The 17,927-nt window shown below is 56.2% G+C and overlaps 1 protein-coding gene across 1 annotated transcript; it reads left to right on the forward strand.

Annotated features, from left to right (window-relative positions):
- The first annotated feature begins 5,028 nt into the window (after positions 1-5,028).
- Positions 5,029-17,627, forward strand: TBX3 (T-box transcription factor 3). Its single transcript, XM_082491815.1, has 8 exons — positions 5,029-5,444; positions 6,066-6,510; positions 8,418-8,685; positions 9,998-10,144; positions 12,395-12,471; positions 13,804-13,961; positions 15,374-16,077; positions 16,953-17,627. Exons 2-8 carry the CDS (start codon positions 6,116-6,118, stop codon positions 17,397-17,399), a joined length of 2,196 nt encoding a protein of 731 aa, XP_082347941.1. The 5' UTR covers positions 5,029-5,444; positions 6,066-6,115; the 3' UTR covers positions 17,400-17,627.
- Positions 17,628-17,927: the final 300 nt, after the last annotated feature.

Below are 17,927 nucleotides of genomic sequence, written 5' to 3' on the forward strand. Positions count from 1 at the left end.
TTGCTGTGCCCCGAAGTGCCCCGGTCGGTGAGGTCGGGCCCGGCCGGGAGGCGGAGGGGAGAGCTGCGGGAGGCGGCTCTGGGTGCTCCTTTATTTTCTTTTCTCGTTAGTGGCAAAGTGGAGGCGACTGGAGAGCGTCAGAGCCGGCTGGGGACGGGGACAAGGTGAACGCGGGTCTTGATGTGGGGAGGGGAGGAGCGGTGATGTGATCATGAACGATGTTTGTGAGGGGAGCGAAAAAGCATAATCCTGGAGCCCTGATGTGTGGGCTCCCACCAGAACTGGCACCTGGTAGGAACCGGGCCAGGCCAGGGGGGGGTCTGGTAGCCGGGGGCTATTTGTGGCAGAGGCAGGCAGGGAAGGACAGCTTAGCTGCCAGCGCTGCGGTGACACCGCGCTGAAGGGACGCTGCTGCCTGACCCCGCAGCGGCTCTGCCACAGTCAGTGCTGCGCTGCTCCCACCGGGCTGGGATGAGCTATGGCTGGGGCCACGAGCAGCTTTTCCCGGGGGGATGCATCCCAGCGAGGGCTGGAGGGTGAGAAACCTCTCCAACTGCTGCTTTTTTCTCCTTTTTTTCCTCGGTGCTCCAACAAGGCGTGTGTAATGCTGTCTCGGGCCTCCTCCCAGCCCTGAAAAGCCCTGAGCTCGGCTGCGCTGGGAAGGGGACCTGACCCCCCCTGCTGCCCACCTTTACTTCTGTTTGGAGAGATGGGAACAGCCCCTTTGATTATGGTGGGACACGGTGGGGACCAGCGTGCTCAGAGAGAGACGCGGGTTTTTTTCTGCTTGCTATTTCTAATGCTTCGGCATGCTTTTTTTCGGCCTGGGCAGGTTATTTTGTGGAGTTTTCAGGCCAGGCTTTCCGTGAAATTCAACTGGCAATTGGAGGAAGGGCTCTGCTAAAGGGAAAGGTAAAGAGCTGCTCTAATGACACCCCCTCCTCCTTCCCTGTAGCAGTTTATATAGTCCGAGTACATAGACTCGCTCCCTAAGGGACCCGTTTCATTACATTTGTGGCCTGCAGTGCCACTCTGGGATGGAGCTGCGTCGACACGGCCCTCATTTACTGACACCTTTTGCTGGGCTGGGGAAGGGCCTGCACAGGGCGGAGAAGAGTTTCCCTCGGAAGAAGCGTGTAATCGCCGCTCACCAGACGCCCCCCGTGCTCCAGCCGGTATTTACTGCAAACCTGCCAAAGTAAACCAGCCCGCTGCATTTTATTTCGGATAAACACAGCGCGGCCACGGTGGGGTGTTGCCTTCCGAAGGGCTGGAGACGGAGCGGAGGCTGTGGCGCCGGGGGAAAGGGAGGGAGGAGAGGGATGAATCCGACAGGGTGCGGAGCAGGCTGGCAGGCAGGATGGGTCCAGGCCCCCAGGGATGCTTGGGACCAGCAGCGTGATAAGGAAATGCATAGATAGGATGCAAAACCTCACTTACATGGTGCACTTTGGCCCTGCTCACCACGCACCAGGGCCTGCCCCCTCCTGCAGTGCACCTACAAGCACCCAGCACGCACAAGGGGGTGCGAGAGGCACCTCGGGTTTTGCTGTCGGAGCAGGGATTTGCGATACACCCCAGGGTGCGAATCCCTCCCGGTCGCACACACCCACACAACATCTCCACGTACGCACCGCACCGTAGCGCAGACGCAGCCCCTCCACGCACGCACACATGCCTCGGAGCTGCTCCCGCAGGCCTGGGAGAGGACGTGTGGGCCCGAAAGCTTTATTTTCCTCTTGCCTCCTTCCTCCAGCTGGCTCCTCAGGCCACCGGGAGAGAGCCAGAGCCTCTCTCCTCCCACACCTCCAACACACACACGCACGGGGCAGGCTCGCTGCACGCCCCGAGCTCTCGTGCAAACGCTAAAAGTTGCTTAGGAGGGTGAAATCTGAGCAAGCGGGGCTCTCCCAGCCTCTCAACCACCAAAAGGCCCAGGGTCTGGCCAGCTCCGCTTTCCCTCCGGCCTGGATTGAACCTAGCGAGATGCTGGCGGTGGCAGCATCAGGCAGCGGAGGAGAGCTGGGGAAGGTGGGAGCCGCTCCCCCGCCCTGGCCTTTAGCTCTTGTGCTCCGAGATTAGAGAGCCCCGGCCTGGCCGCTCTCCGGGGAGACAGCGGAGACCTTTCATGCCTCTTTGAAGAGCCAAGATAGTGTCGGCCTTGGTGCAGCCCAGCCTGCAGACGGGCCGGGAGGCGCGGGGGCAGCCGGCTATCTCAGCGTGCTATCACCCTGCCTCCCCCCGCCACCAGCCCCGTTCCCACCTCCACCCCGCTCCCGGCCCTTCGCCATCGGCCGCTCTGATCTCCTCTATTTTTTTTCTTCTCCTCCCCCCCCCCTCCTCCCCTTTGCTTTGCCATTCATTTCTGCGGGCGTCCTTATTTATTTATTTCTGCGCCTCGCTTATTTATTTATTTCTGGCCAAGAGGCGGCTAACAAGTAGCTGGAACCACTGGCCAATATTTAACTAAGATGGCTGGCCATCAGGTCCCTTTTGTTTGCTTGCAAATTAATCATCCAGCGCGCAGTCGGCGCCAGGGTAGATTTATCACACACAGAAGGGGGAATGAGGCGGCCGAAGGGAGACAAAGACTGTTCGCACCTTCCCGCTTTTGATCTTAGATTAGTGCAGCCTCCCTTCATAATACGAGTCTCCAGGGGGCTTCGTCGGGGAGGTCACTCGGAACTGGCGGAAGTTTGCACGCCATTAGCCAGACGCTGAAATTGGAAATCATAAGCGGCAATCATTTTATTTTCCTCCGCGGGCCGCTGCGCGGGTGGGTGCCGAGCGCGGTGCAAGGTGCGGGGCAGGCGCGGAGGGCGGCAGCGACTCCGGCCTCTGCCGCGGCGCCGAGGGCGCGCACCGGCGGGGCGGGCGCGGGGGCCGGGGCGCGGCGGGGCTGGGAGCGGCTGCGCTTGTCCTGCGGGAGCCCGCGGGCACCTCCCGGTTCCCGGGAGAAAACGGCGAGCTCGGTTGGGGCAAATTGCCGCAAACTTCTTGAAGCCGCCGGGCGTTTGTCGTGGGCTCTCTTTAAGGGGAAGGTAGAGGGTTTGGGGGGTTCCCACCGCGGCAGCGGCTGGGGAGGCAGGAGCCCGAGAACCGGTTCCGAGCAGAGGCTGCAGAAAAGACTCTCTCCCTCCGTCGATAACCGGCTGAACAGCCCGGCCGAGCGCTGCGCGGGGTAGCCAAGCTCCAGGCTTCGTGAAATGTATCAGACTCCCCCCCCCATCTTCTTTGAACGCATTACTCCCGCTTCCTTTCCTCCCTCCTCCTTTTTTTTTTTTTTTTTCCTCCATCTACCCCCCCCCCCTCCTCCGCCCCCCCACCTCAAGGGGAGATATTTTGGTGAACGCCAAGCGATCCTAGACGCTGGTTACTACAGGGACTTCACCAAGCTGGCGCCAAGCGCTCTTAACCATGTGCGTCAAAAATGCAATGTTAGAAGAGCTAATCACTTTAGAGGTTCCGCTCCCATCTGCGCGCAGCCAGCGCCGAGCCCCCGCGCTCCGCTGCGCCGCTCCCGCAGGATTAGCTTCCCCTCTTTAAAGCAGGATTGGGGGGGGGGGGTACATGGGGAGGGAGGGGTGTTGGGAGATCCCCCCCACCCCATCCTCCCAAGGGATTGTGCGTGATTCGCCCCCTCCCGGCGCTGGGGTAGCCCGCCGCACACACGCGTGGGCTCCCCGCGCCTTGCATGCCCACGGCTCCCACGACACACGCACCCAGTCGCAACCCCCACCCCTGCACTGTCACCCCCTCCCCACCCCCCCCAAGGAATATGTCTCCCCAGAAACTTCCCAGGCGGAACATTCCTTCTCCGGGGGGGGGGGGGGGAGGGGGGGGACGGCGGCGCAGACCCACGCGTGATGTCTTCCTCGGGGGTGGGGTGGCTGGTTCTATGGGAGCCCGGGCACGGGGGTAACCCGGGGGATGGCCCCCCCCCGCCGCTGCCCCGGCCCGGGCGCAGGGAAAGCCGCACTTCCCGTCTCCTCCCCGCGCACCTCATGGAAGAGGAGGGGTGTGGGAGCGTAACCCTCTCGGCGCCGGTGCCAGCCGAGTGGCCTTAATCCTCAGCCCCAAAGAAAGAACGGAAAAAAAAAAAAAAACAACCTTAATAATTTTTTTTTTTTTTTTAAATCCCATTTTCCAGCCGCTCCCCCCTATCCCTTCCCCGCCGCGATGAGCCGGGGCTGAGCCCTGCGCGCCCCCCCCGCCCCGCCGCAGCCTCCCGCCGCCCACGACAACAATAATAACGGCGGCCGCAGCCGGAGCCGAGCTCCGAGCCGGGGGGAGACCCGCAGAGCCACCCCCCGGACCGGCTTCCAATCCCCCCCCAACCCCCCAGATTTGCGGGGGAGAAGGAAAGTGCACACCCCCCCCCCCCCCTCCGGTCTGTCTCTTAAAGAAAGCAACTTTCCCGTGGAGGGGGGAGAGGAGAACCGGGGGGGGGACGGACACGACGGACAGAGCGGGGTGCGGTGCGGCGGGGGGAGAAGGGGTGAGATGGGGAGCACCCAAAGCCGGACCCCACCACCACCACGCGTGGATCTTTCCCTCCCCGCTCCCGGCGCGCCCCCGCCGCCTCTCCGGGGCCGCTTTGGAAGCTCCTACCGGGGGTGGGCGGGCGGCCGGAGGAGAGCGCACTGGAAATGCCCATCTCGCCGGGGCCGGGGGGCGAGGCGGCCCCCAGCACCCACCCCTACACCCCCCCCCACCCCCCCCACATCCCCCCCCTTCCTCCCCTTAGAGGCGGGTGCTCCCGACCGCCCTCCCCGGCGCTGCCTGCTCCCTCCCCTCTGATCATGTTGACATATTCACACGGCCCGGAGTACTAGTGATGCTTTGCTGCAGCGTTACAGTTTCCGACACCTTCTTTTTATAACTCGGCTCTGTCCCCCTTCCACTCGACCTGTCAAAACCACGCCTATGGAGCCACACAATTGGTCCGAAAGCGTCAAAGAGCCAATCAAGGAGGCTCCAGCTCCCTTGTAACCCACAACACATCCATACAATCTGGTGCACGCAGAGCACAGACTCACAGGGAATTCTCAGAGCTGAGAGGCTCCTTCTCCCTCTCTCTCTCTCTCTCTTTCTCTTTTCCTCTCTTTCTCCCCCCTCCCTCCTTTTTTTTCCCTTCTCTCTCTTCCTTTCTCTTTCCCTCTCTCTTTCTCTTTCTCTTGCTGGAGCGGAGACAAGAGTGTAATTCTTCCAGATTTTTTTTTTTTTTAAGGTAGAGTGAAAGAGAAAGAGAGGGGGAAAAAATTAAAAAAAAAAAAAAAGGAAAAGGAGGAGGGTGAAAGAGAGAAGAGATCCTGATGGAAATCAGGGCACCCTGACCAGCTCCTGCTTGGAGAAGGGGGGAAGGCGAGGCGGAAACGAGATTTCCCTACAAGTTTTTTGCTGCTGAAGGTTGCTCAGGAGCCTTCCTCGGTCGGCGAGGGGGGGTGGGTTTGTTTGCTTCTTTCTGCTTTCCCTCCCTTCCCAGCCTCTGCTCTGCAGCCTGACCGTACGGAGGAAAGGTGGAGGGGTGGGGGGGAGGGGGGGGGGAGAGCCAGCCACCCAAAAAGAAAACCCAGCTTCGAGCCGTCACCCTCCGCCACGAAAGAAGAGAAGGGGGATCGAGACTAAGAGAAAAAAGAAGAAGAAGAAAAAAAAGGATCTCGACTTGTCCAGCCCTTCTGCGGCAACAGGAACAGACAGCGAACCCGGTGGATTTTTTTTATTTTTTTTTTTCCCCTTCTTCGGCGTTTCTTTTCCAGCGCAAGGACTTCCACTCAGGAGAAAAAAAAAAAAAAGAAAACAAACCCAAACCACCAACCAACCTGCAGAGACCGAACACACAAAAAAAGCAAGACTAATAATGAACAATCCTGTTAATCCGCTGTCCCGAGGGCTGGGGATGTGCCCCGGCTCGGGAAGTTGTAGGCTGTAGAAGTTGTGCCTTCTCCCCCATGTACTGTGCTGTCTAGAGCTTGTTTTCCCCTCACCCTATTTTTTTTTTTTTTGGTGCTTTATTGCTGTTATTGTTATTATCTTAATTTTTCTTCTTCGTGATGTGCTGTTAGAAACCACTCCGGGACTACTCCAGCAGTAGGAAGATCGAGGAGTGGAGTGGATGAATATACCGATGAGAGATCCAGTAATCCCTGGGACAAGCATGGCTTATCATCCTTTTTTACCTCACCGGGCACCGGACTTTGCCATGAGCGCTGTGTTGGGACATCAGCCTCCCTTCTTCCCGGCTCTGGCTTTGCCTCCCAACGGGGCGGCCGCCCTTTCCCTTCCCGGGGCTCTGGCTAAACCCATCATGGATCAGTTAGTGGGGGCTGCAGAGACTGGTATCCCCTTTTCTTCCCTGGGTCACCAGGCAGCAGCCCATCTGAGGCCTTTAAAAACACTGGAGCCAGAAGAAGAGGTGGAAGATGATCCGAAAGTGCATCTGGAAGCCAAAGAGCTTTGGGAACAATTCCATAAAAGAGGCACGGAGATGGTGATTACCAAATCGGGAAGGTAGGTCTGGGTCGGGGGTTCGTGCCTTTATTTCCCCCCTCTCTCTCTCCCCCACTCCTCGGTCTCTGCATCCCACCTGGCTGCTCCAGAGCAGCCGACAAATTGCTCCGTAAAGCTCCTTTCACCTGGAATTACGGCAAGTTTTAGGCAGCTGAAGATCCGAGCCCATCTTCGGGCACCACGCTGCCGGGAGAGGCTCAACCGCTGAACCACGAACCGGCCCTGCTCAGCGTGTGCGGGGGGCGAGAGGGGTCCCTTCACGGTTCAGTAGCTTAATACTTTCTGGAGAAGACCGGGAGCGGAAAGAAAATAATTTGAGGTTGGAAAAGGAGCTGGCCTGATTTCTGCCTTGCTACCCGTAGTTTTTCTTTTTTTTTAAGAAAGAAAAGGGGGAATAAAGGAAGTAAAGGAAATGATTCGGGAGCGGTGGATCGCTGCTGGGTGAAGCAGGAGGGCAGAGAGGTTCAGTTTATCAGTTGCTTGGCTTCTGCCTGTCCCTCTGCTGGGATCTCGGCTTGCGTTTGTGCTGCCTAATTATATCTGGGAATGCCCAAAAAGCTGACAAAAACCCACCCAACGGTCCTGCAGCCGCTGCTGTGGTGGCAGGGGAGGTTTTTGCAGCTCCGCGCTGCCTGTCCCTGTATTTATACAACCTTCACGTGGGAATGAATGAATATAAACGGCGCGTCCTCGCTCGGCATTTCTGCTTTTTATAGGTTTACCCATCTGAAATGCCTCTCTATGTTCGCTACTCGCTGATATCCGTGGTCTTTTACAACTCTACCTATTGCTGTGATGACACGTAGGGAGGAAAAAAAAACCCCCTTTGCACTGGGCTGTTTTTCTAAGAGAGTCTCTTAGAACCCTCCCAAACAATTCGCGTGTAATTTGCCAGGAGAATTACTCGAGGAAGCCACTCCTGAAAAGTCTTAGATGGCCTTCAGCTGCCTTGCTGGAGCTTCACCTACTTGCAGAGCACCAGTTGCAGGCTACAGGCTCAGGAAAAAAGAAAAAAAAAAAAAAAACACCTTAAGAGTAGCAAGGAAGGAAAAAAAAAATCGCCTCTCCCGTTTTACTGCTTTCCCGAAGTTTTCTCTGTTAATTGTGGTCAAAACTTTTTTTTTTTTTTTTTTTTTTTTCCGCAAAAGCCTCGGCGAGTATTAAGCGCTCTTACATGTTGCGAAGTCATGTGTTTCCTTTTAAGTTGAGATTGCTGAATGCCAACCGCTCGATATAATAAACAGCAAATTTGTGGTATCCTGTTGCAGTTTGGAGCCGGACTTGGGAGCGGAGGGGAGCGGGGTTTGCAGGGAACCCTCTGCGTAAATGGGTTATCACCGGGAGGCTGGAGCGCTGGGAAAGCCACGGCACCCACCCTGCCCTCACTCTAGGGTTTGGGTTTGTTTTTCTCTCCACCTTTGCAAAGAGGAAAAAAGCCCCTTTCCTCTTTTCATCGGTGCAGTGGGTCAAAATAACGCGGTATATTTATTTTCTCGGGGGTGCGATCTGTTTCCCCCTTCTTTGTTTAGCAGGCGAAAAGGAAAAAAATCAGGAGAGATTTGAGAGCCCCAAATGAGGCTTTGCTGTTGAGGAATGGCAGAGGGTAGGCGCCTGCTGATTTCGAGGGAACACGCACCTCTCCCCTCCGCCTCCCATCCCAGGGACCGTTTTCTCCCGAAACTTTTCAGTGTTTGAGAAACCTTTTCCACTGAGGGCGGGGGGAAACCTTTTTGGCTGGGCGGGGGTGGGGGGACACACACGACTTTTCTGCTTCTGAGAGCTAAAGTTAGTGCTTGGTGGAAGCGCTACCGAGATTCAGGAGCTTATTTAAACGCTGTAATTAATTTTATTTTATTTTCCTCTTGTCTTTTCTTTATACACCCCCCCCTCCTTTTCTCTGCCCATAGGAGAATGTTTCCTCCATTTAAAGTGAGATGCACTGGACTGGATAAAAAGGCCAAGTACATTTTATTGATGGATATTGTGGCGGCTGATGATTGTAGGTACAAATTCCATAATTCCCGGTGGATGGTAGCCGGCAAAGCTGACCCTGAAATGCCAAAGAGAATGTACATCCACCCGGACAGCCCGGCCACCGGCGAACAATGGATGTCCAAAGTCGTCACCTTTCACAAGCTGAAGCTCACTAACAACATCTCTGACAAGCACGGATTTGTGAGTGCCTTTTACACCTTCCTTTGGCACCCCCCGGTCCCCTTTTCCCTCCCTCGCTGCCCGGCCGGAGCGGTGGGTCCCGGCGGGGGGATCCGCGGCCGTTTGGCCGGAGCCGTGTCCGCAGCTCCCACGGGCGGCCGAACCGCGGGGAAAACAGGGCATAAATACCCCCACACACACACGCTCACGGGGTCGTGCCTCTGTCCGGTTTATAATATTCCATGGGGTTTTTTTTCCTGCTGCTGAGGTCAGGAGTAAACACTCGAGTTTATTCTGTAACCTCTCTGCATTCAGCATTAACTTTAGAGAGATATTTCCAGCGTAGCGCAACTCGATATTTCTCGGCTCTGTGGTGACTTTATATATCTATGTGTATTTTATTTTTTTTTTAATAAAGTCGATCACACTTTTTAAGCGTAGGAAAACGATATGCATGTGTGTAGAAAGGGCTTAAAGGCCTAAGTACGCAAACATTTAAATGTATATTAATCTGGATAATGTAAAGCAAGCCGGAGTGAAAATAAACAGGGACCAAAATCAGAGGTCAAGTTGCCCATTCATGTCTATCCACTCCTTTACATTTACTGGGTGTGCAGAGATAAAAACTTACCCTAAGAGTGAAATCAAACAAACCTGCTGATAAGTGCTTTGCCGATCCTTGCTATTTCTTTCTATTCCTGGGAAAGCCTCCTCCTCCCCGGAGCCGGGGGTTGCTGGTGGTGGCCGCGGTCGGAGGATCTCTAATGTGCCGAAGATTGCATTTGCTGGCTGTGATTTGATTAGACGATACATTTTTGCCTTTCGCAGAAGGCCTTAAGTGGATTGGGGCAAGCAATTAGACCTGGCCAAGGCTCTTCTGGTGGTGTTCCTATCGTAGCTCCTGCTTTTGTTTTTTTTTTTTTCTTTTTTTTACTTGATTTTTAATTTTTTTGAAATCAAAAGACATCGCGGCCGGAGCCCAAACAGCTTCTCCCCCTCTCCTAGGAGAGGTCTGCTGGGATTTTACCCCCCCTCTCTCCCTCCGAGAGGTCCAGCGGAGAGTCTAACCCCGGCGAGCTGGAGCTGTCAGTGCTTTTTTGTTGGATGCTGCAAGGCGTGTGCGTGTGTTTGGAGTGTGCTCGGCGGGGAGGAGGAGTGAGGGGAGGAAGGAGAAGAGGGAAGGCAAATTAGGAGGAGAAAGTGCCGATGGCTGGGGGAAGTGCGAGGCGGTGGGGGGGGGATGCTGCTCCAGCTGACCGTCTTCTCCCCCCCCCCCCTCCTCTGCCCTCTCTGCCGGCCGCTGCCTACCCCCCCCTTCCTCCTCCTCCCCCAGACCATTTTAAACTCCATGCACAAGTACCAGCCCCGGTTCCACATCGTCCGAGCCAACGATATTCTCAAGCTTCCCTATAGCACGTTCAGGACCTACGTTTTCCCGGAGACTGAATTCATCGCAGTGACCGCATACCAGAATGATAAGGTAAGGAGATTAAGAAAGGATTTGTTTTACGTGTTTTGGCTTTTAAGAGAGCTTTTACTCTGCATTGTTCCCTTAAAAAAATCACGAAGCCCATCCCGCTCCTCTCCCTCTCTCCCTCGTCTGTCCCCCAAAACCTCCTTGATCCAACTTCGGGAAGGCGCCGGGGGAGGGGGTCGGGCACTCTCCTAATACCGACCTCGGGGAAGGCAATTAAAAGGGAGGTCGGGGGTGGGTGGGTGCTGTTTAGGGTGTTTTTTTCACTCCCCGGTGTGAGGAAAGGGGGTAGGATGGGGTGGGGATCGCTGCTCTCAGTGTGGATTTAATCTAAGACGCATCAGGGAAAAAAAAAGAAAAAAAAAAATCGGCTCCGTGTGTCGAAAGACAGAGGGGGGAGAGCAGCGGGGCTCGAGATTTTGTAATTCTTCCTGGCCTTTGTGCTGTTTTAGCTCCTTTAACAGCAATTGGCAATAAGGCTGGAGCGCACGTCTGGTTCCTATTATTATTATATTATGATATTTTTTTTTTGCATCCTGCAGTGTTTTATTATTTTTTGTGGTGCAGAAATATGCTCTGATCAGAGAGGGGTATCTCACTTGAGTTTAGCTGGAAGGTCTGAAAGAGCCAGTGTGAGAAAGTTTTGCAGCGCTGCAGTCGCTGCCCTTCCATTTCTGCTGGTTTATTGTCGCTTGCGACGAAGGTGGTATATTTGGGAGAGTGGCAAATGGTGAATTTACGATAATTAAGTCAAGTGGAAGGAAGCGAAGGAGCCAAAAAAGGGACTTTGGTTATTTTATTTTTTTTTTTCTGGCTATAAATTAGAACTTTGCGTGCCTGTGCGTTAAGCGCAGAGGGGTCTGGATGTGCAGCGCCCGCTCGCTGCAGCTTCCCCGTGCCGCTCTCTGCCCCCCTCGCATCCTTCCCTATTAAAAATTAAGGGGTGAAGGGGTGTGGGGGGGGCGGTGGTGTGGCTGTACCCCTCGGTTTCCAAAAAAACACTTCTCCCTCGGGGCTCGGGCTCTTTTTTCCCCCCTTTTTCTGCGGCCGGGCGGCTTGCGAGGAAACGGAAAGAAAATGCGTGTACAGAGAGTAGACTTTGCTTTGGGACTTTATCAGCAGGGCTGGTAGCCCCGGTCTATCAGCTGGGGCCGGCTTGGTTGAAGGACAGAAAGGAGCATATTTGTGTGATTGCCATGAAATCGGCTGGAAAGCGGCGTGCGGGAGCGGCGGGGAGCCCTGGGCTCCGGCGCTGTGGGAACTGCTTTGCCGGCAGGTCAGAAGGCACGGCCGGAATCACCTGGATTAAAAGTCCTGCTGGTTTTTAGCAGTGGGTTTTCCTGCTCTTTCCTGATCCCGCGTGTGCGGTGCGGGGGCAGAGGAAGGGGGGGTAACTCGGGAGCCGGTACCTCTGGAGCCCCGCACTCAGCCGCAGGCTGGGGTTTGCTTTTGGGGGTCCCGCTCCCCTCTCAAATGGGTGCGTTGTGGTGCTTGCAGGACCAGATGGGGGGGCGAGGGGGGGGGGAAGACAGGCAGACGACATCCCCGTCCTCTCTGCCTGTATCCCGTTATAGCGAGGGGAGCCCCCGGCCGGGCTTTGAATCCGCCTCCGCGTATGGTACGCACAGGCACAGGGAATTGCGGGGTGCTCCACAATCTTGCCCCCCCCCCCCCCCCCCCCCTCCTCCATCCCTCCAAACAACCATTCCCTGCGATAACCAGAATCCTGAGGAAACCTCCAAGCGTTCACCAAAAAAACTTGCCCGCCATCCCCAAAATAATGAACTGGCTCCTGGCACCCCCGGTACCCCAACGCACACGCGGAGCATAACGCGATTATATAAGGTATTTTATTATAGCAAGGGGGTGGGCATGATTCCTTTGCGGTTTAATTATGGCATTTAAAGAGTTTTAAGCGCAGGCATAACTTGCATGGATCGCATAGCACGGCTAAATTAATTCCGATGCGGTGGCAGCAACACGGGGCTCTTTCATTGCCACCACAGCCCCGGTCACTGGCCAGCCCAGCCAGAGGATTGGGTGCGAACTGCCTCCAGATCAGCTTAGGAAAACACAGAGGTTCACCCCAAATTAGGGACCTTTGCCCCCTGCCCTGTCCTGCTCCTGCTGGGGTCCTGCCGGCACTGGGGGAACTGGGGAGAGGGTTTTTTTGCTGTCATTTTTTAACACAAAATCTCCTTATTTCTGCCCCAACCCCCTACCTTTTTTTTTTTTTTTTCCTTCTCCATCCTATAGATCACTCAATTAAAAATTGACAACAACCCCTTTGCCAAAGGTTTTCGAGACACCGGGAATGGAAGGAGGGAAAAAAGGTGAGTCTGGACAGATTATATATAGGCGCCTCGTTTGGTTTTTGTGTGTAAAGCTCAGAACATGGGCAGAGGTCAAAATCACCTCACCTGGCCCCCAACCCACACTTCCCCCCCGCCAAAATTCATAAGGATCTTGTCATTAATAACGCCAAACAGATTGCATGGGAATTCTTTCCTGCTTTCCACGTTTTTTTTTTACGTCGGAGGGGATGGTTGGCCAAAGGGATGGGGGTACATTAAGCAAATATCACTAGAGAAAGAAGTTTCCCTTAACATTTTGAGAGGAATGTTACATTCTTGTGTGTGTCTGGGACTGGGACAGAGGGAGAAGTGAGGGCAGAGCTGATCGCTGGTTGAGTCTCCTCCTGGTATTTTCCCAGGGACTGTATCGGAAAGACTAAAATGTGGAGGAGAAACTTATAAATAAACTGTTTTGACAGAGGTGTCTCACGAATATGGAAGTAATTAATGATAGAAGATTCTTCATTTTTTTCCAAAAGCAGCGGGTCACAGTTTGTGCCCCAGGTAGACGGAGGGACAGAACTTGTTTTAATGGGACTCATGATTTTTATTTTTAATATTGGAGAAAATAGAGAAAGGATGATTTTTTTTTTCCTTTGATGGGGGATACGGCTTTGCTTTCTTTTGTTACCAGAGACAGGATATTTTAGCCATTTGCACTCGGGTTTAGATAATGAATAAATCTGTTCCTCTTTTTTTAACAAAAAAAAAAGGGGGGGGGGGGAGAGAATGTAATATAAAACAAGAGGCCTTTCTCCCTGCTCAGCACTGAGCCCAGCACACGCGTGCGCGCACACGCACACACACACACACACATACACACGCCAGCTCCTCTTGTCCGTCAGTGTGAAAATAAAGCCAATGCTGGAGCCACAGGACGGAAATGATTTCTAATTTCTCTCTAAATATAAATAGATTTTTTTTACTCCGGGTTAATTGTTGGTGAAAAGATTACATAAAGTGCCTAACAAAATAACCACTTCCTAGCAATCTTAGCAACCATTAAGATGGCTCATATCTCTGGAACATCCTCGCGTTTTAAAAGCTAATCTCCAGGGAATGCTTCCCTCTCCCCTCCACCCCTTGTCTTTAATATCTGCCCTTGCTGAGGAGCTGCTCACCGCTTCCAAGAAATCTCCTCTCATTAGCGGCCAAGTCCTGCCTGCGAGAAACGCCTTCCCCCCCCGAGGGGACCTTGGCCCTTAATTCCCCTGCCCCACTCATCCCCAAATAGGGACTCGGGAAGGGATGGGGGGGTCCTGGGGGGGATGTGCTGGGGTCCCCTCGCCCAGCGGGTGCGTGTGCCCGCAGGAAGCAGCTGACCCTGCAGTCCATGCGGGTGTACGATGAGAGGCAGAAGAAGGAAAACCCCACCTCGGACGAGTCGTCCAACGAGCAGACGGCCTTCAAGTGCTTTGCCCAGTCCTCCTGCCCCACCGTGCCCGCCGTCGGCACCTCCAGCCTCAAAGGTGAGAGCTGCGGCCCCCGGACCCCCCTCGGGGAGAGCGGGACGCCTGCTGTGCGGGGGGACAGATCCCCGCCTGCACCCCTGCCCTCTGGCACCGGTGCTTCTTCCCTCCTTCTTTCTTTCCTTCTTTTCTCTGTTCTCTCTCTTTGCTCTCTCCTCTCTCGTTCATTTCTTTCTCTCTCTCTTTTCTTTCCCCCTCTTTCTGTCCTTCGTGCTCTTTCCTTACTTTCCTTCGTTCCTTGCTTTCCTTTCCTTCGTTCCTTGCTTTCCTTTCCTTCGTTCCTTGCTTTCCTTTCCTTCGTTCCTTGCTTTCCTCTTTGCTTTCTTTCTCTTTCTTTTTATCTTTTCCTCCTCCCCTGCTCTTTTTCTCTCTCATTCTCTCTCTCAGCCCTCCTCACTCTCTTCCTCTCCTCTCTCTCTGCCCCCGGCCTCCCTCTCCTCCCCGCAGCGTGTTCATTCCTCCCCTCCTTGGTTCAGAAAGGAGCCAGCTCCGAGTCAAGGGAGCAAAGACAGACCACGGGGCAAAAGTTCAAAACTGGAGTCACTCCATTAATATTCCTCTCTGAATCTGTTATTAGAGGAAGGATCTTTCCCCTGGATACAGTCCCGAACTTTGTTGTAGAAAAGTCACCCTCGGTTTCTCTCGGCGCAGGGTTGGGAGCTGTCTGCAGCTCTCTCACATGTATTAATCCATCCAGAGGCGGGGGGGGGGGGGTGCAGGGGGAGGAGGAAACAACCTCTTTTTTGTTGTTGCTTTACTCGTTTTGTTTAAAGTCCTGCCGAGCTGAGGGGAGGGGAGCTGGGAGGGGACCCGAAAAGCAAACCAGAGCTTCGCACCTGGGGCGCTGAAATTAGGAGATGAAGTGCAGAGGAATCCGGCGAAGCCGTGCATGCGTTGGAGGAGGAGGAGGAGGGGGGGGGGTGTCCAGGGAGTGATGGAGTATGCACTTCAAAGTTGACCCAGCGAAAGGGCTGAAAACTTTGGAAAAGTTCGTAGGAGACACAGCCCCCAGGACCTTCAACCCCGCTGGGAGGACGCTGCTGTCCCCGCTGTGGCCCGGGGGGGGATGTTCTTGGGGGGGACGGGGGGGTATCCTCGCCGCCCCGGGCAGCCCCGACGGAGCGGAGCCGCTGGAGGAGGGGGGGGGTGTCTCTCCTCCGGCCGCCGCTGTGTTTCGCAGCCAGTTTTGCTGCTCTGTGTAAAACTCGAGTTGGCTTGGACGGGGCGGGCGGTGGGAGCCGGAGGGTGTATTTATTAGTATAATAAAAATAATTTAAAAAAAAAAAAAGGAAGTATTTTACACATAAATCTCTGGGCGGCCAGGAAGGCTCTCTGCCCCCTCTCCCAGCCCGACGGGGGTTTTAGGGACGTGCAGTGCCGGATCCCAGCCCGGGGCTCCCTTTGTCTTGCAGATCTTTGCCCCAGCGAGGGAGACAGCGATGCGGACAGCAAAGACGATCCCTTGCTAGAAGCCAACGAGGCGGGCAAAATCAGCACGACCACCGCCACCACCCCAGCGCCGGCCAGTTCCGCCGCGGCCGCTGGAGAAGACCCCCGGGAGAAGGGGAGCAGCCCCTCGAAAAGTCACTTCTTCCCCGGTGACTCGGCGGGGAGTCGGAGCCGAGAGAGGACGGAGAAAGCCCCTCCGGACTCCCGGCACAGCCCGGCTACTATCTCTTCCAGCACCCGGGGGGGAAGCTTGAGCGGCGAGGAACTGAAAAGCCCCCTCAGGGATGGCCCTAAAGTAGATGAGAACCGGCTGCTGGGTAAAGAACCCTTCGCCCCCCTCACGGTCCAGACCGACAGCACGGCCCACCTGAGCCAGGGACACTTGCAAAACCTCGGCTTCCCCCCGGCCTTGGCCGGCCAACAGTTCTTCAACCCGCTGGGGAACGGGCACCCGTTGCTGCTGCACCCCGGGCAGTTCGCCATGGGGGGGGCATTCTCCGGTATGGCCGCGGGTATGGGGCCACTGCTCGCCACCGTCTCCGGGGCATCCGCCGGTGTCTCGGGACTGGACAACACGGTCATGGCCACGGCGGCGGCCCAGGGACTCTCGGGAGCATCGGCGGCTGCTTTGCCTTTCCATCTGCAGCAGCACGTCCTGGCTTCGCAGGTACCGCATCCCCTCCCACCCCCACGCTGCCCCTCCGGCGGGGAGGGGGGGGGAAGAGGAGGGGGCAGCGGGGCAACCCCCTCTTTAGCCTCCCCGCTGCTGGTTCCCCCCCTCGCCCCCCGGCTCTCTCTGCAGGGGCAGGCGCCGGGTTTGGGGGGAAAGGCAGAGGTGGGAAAGCCCCGAGGTGCGGGGGAGGGGGGGGGCAGCTTGAACTCCCGGAGCTCTTCCACCAGCCCCACTGTCCTCTAGCTCCTGTGCTCCCTGGGACATCGTGCTGGAGCCAGGCCTCTGTGTCGTGTGTGTCCCCCCTCCCCCCCGGGGGGGGTCTTGGCGGCTCCCCCGGGGCGGTCCCAGCGCGCAGCTCCGCGGTGCGGGACGCCTCGCAGCCTGCGGAGCGGAGCCGCCGTCGGGGGGCAGAGAGGGGTGGGGGGGGAAGCTCGGGGCTGCCCTGCGGTGGGGGCGGCTATACCTGCGAGGAGAGAGAGAGAGTTTCCCTCAACGAAAGAAAATCTCCCCGTGGAGGTGTGCGTGTGGGGGGGAACCCTTATTTCGTTTCACCCGCGTTGGGCCACGGCCCCCCCCCAGTGGGAGAGGGGACATGCAGGGCAGAGCCTCGGCAGGGGCTGCCTCGAGGGGGGGTCCAGATGGGTCCGAAGGCCCTCGGCGCCGGGAGGATGGGGGGGTTCATCCCCTCCCGTGGGCAGCAGCAGCTTGGCCGCTGTCAGCTCTCCCACCGACGTGTGCGTGGGGAGGGGGAGCAGGGGGGTGCCGTGAAGCATCCCCCGGTGTGTGTGTATGTGTGGGGCAGGGGGTGTACAGCCCGGTAACCCTTTCCTTTTTCTCTCTCCTCCCCCCCCCCCCCCCCCCCATCGCAGGGCTTGGCCATGTCTCCCTTCGGCAGCCTCTTCCCCTACCCCTACACCTACATGGCGGCGGCCGCCGCCGCCTCCAGCGCCGCCTCCAGCTCGGTGCACCGACACCCCTTCCTCAACGCCGTCCGGCCGCGGCTCCGCTACAGCCCCTACCCGCTGCCCGTCCCCCTCCCCGACGGCAGCAGCCTCCTCACCACCGCCTTACCCGGCCTGGCCGCCGGTTCCGGCGAGGGGAAAGCGGGGGGGTTGACAACCAGCCCCGGTTCCGTACCCCTGGACTCCGCTTCGGACCTCACCAGCCGCTCGTCCACCCTCTCCTCCGGTTCCGTCTCCCTCTCCCCCAAATTGGGCGCGGACAAAGAAGCGGCCACCAGCGAACTGCAAAACATCCAGCGCCTGGTCAGTGGGCTCGACCCCAAGCAAGACAGATCCCGCAGCGGCTCCCCGTAACCCCCCCTCCCCTCCCCGGCCTCCGGGAGCTCATTTCAAATCAGTCTCGCAGTGCACTTTGTTTGAAAGAAACCACATCCTCCACCCGCGAGTCGTTTTTTGGTTGTTCTTTTATTATTTTTTTTTTAACCCCCCTCTTTAATTTTGTTTTTTCTTCCCCTTTCTATTTTTTTTTTTTAATATAAAATCCCCCGGCGTTGTGTGCGCTCTTATCAGCAAAAAGGTATCTGGCGAAGTAGCGGGGGGGGTGAGGGTAGGGAGAGGGTCGGGGATGGGGGAGCGGAGCCGAGGTGGGAGAGCTGGGTCGGAGGCTGCTCGCAGGGAGCAGACTGGCCCGGCCGGGTCACCGGCGGGGTTGTGGCATCCTCCTTTCTCTTCTTTTTTTTTTTTTTTTTTTTTTTTTTCCAAACTGTGTAAAAACGAAACAAAACAAAAACAGAAAAAAAAAAGAAAAAAAAAAACACCTAAAAGCAAAAATAAAAAAAAAATCAAACAACCGTATGAATAAAAAATAAGTAAGAGAAGTGA

The sequence above is a fragment of the Vanellus vanellus genome, assembly GCF_965231255.1.
Source record: "Vanellus vanellus genome assembly, chromosome: 16".
NCBI lineage: Eukaryota > Metazoa > Chordata > Aves > Charadriiformes > Charadriidae > Vanellus > Vanellus vanellus.

Excerpts from the sequence above, each read along its gene's own strand:
- TBX3 (XM_082491815.1), top strand. The coding sequence starts at position 6,116 with ATGAATATACCGATGAGAGATCCAGTAATCCCTGGGACAAGCATGGCT. Across the intron at positions 12,472-13,803 it reads AATGGAAGGAGGGAAAAAAG|GAAGCAGCTGACCCTGCAGT; the intron begins GTGAGTCTGGAC and ends GTGTGCCCGCAG. Across the intron at positions 13,962-15,373 it reads CGGCACCTCCAGCCTCAAAG|ATCTTTGCCCCAGCGAGGGA; the intron begins GTGAGAGCTGCG and ends TTTGTCTTGCAG.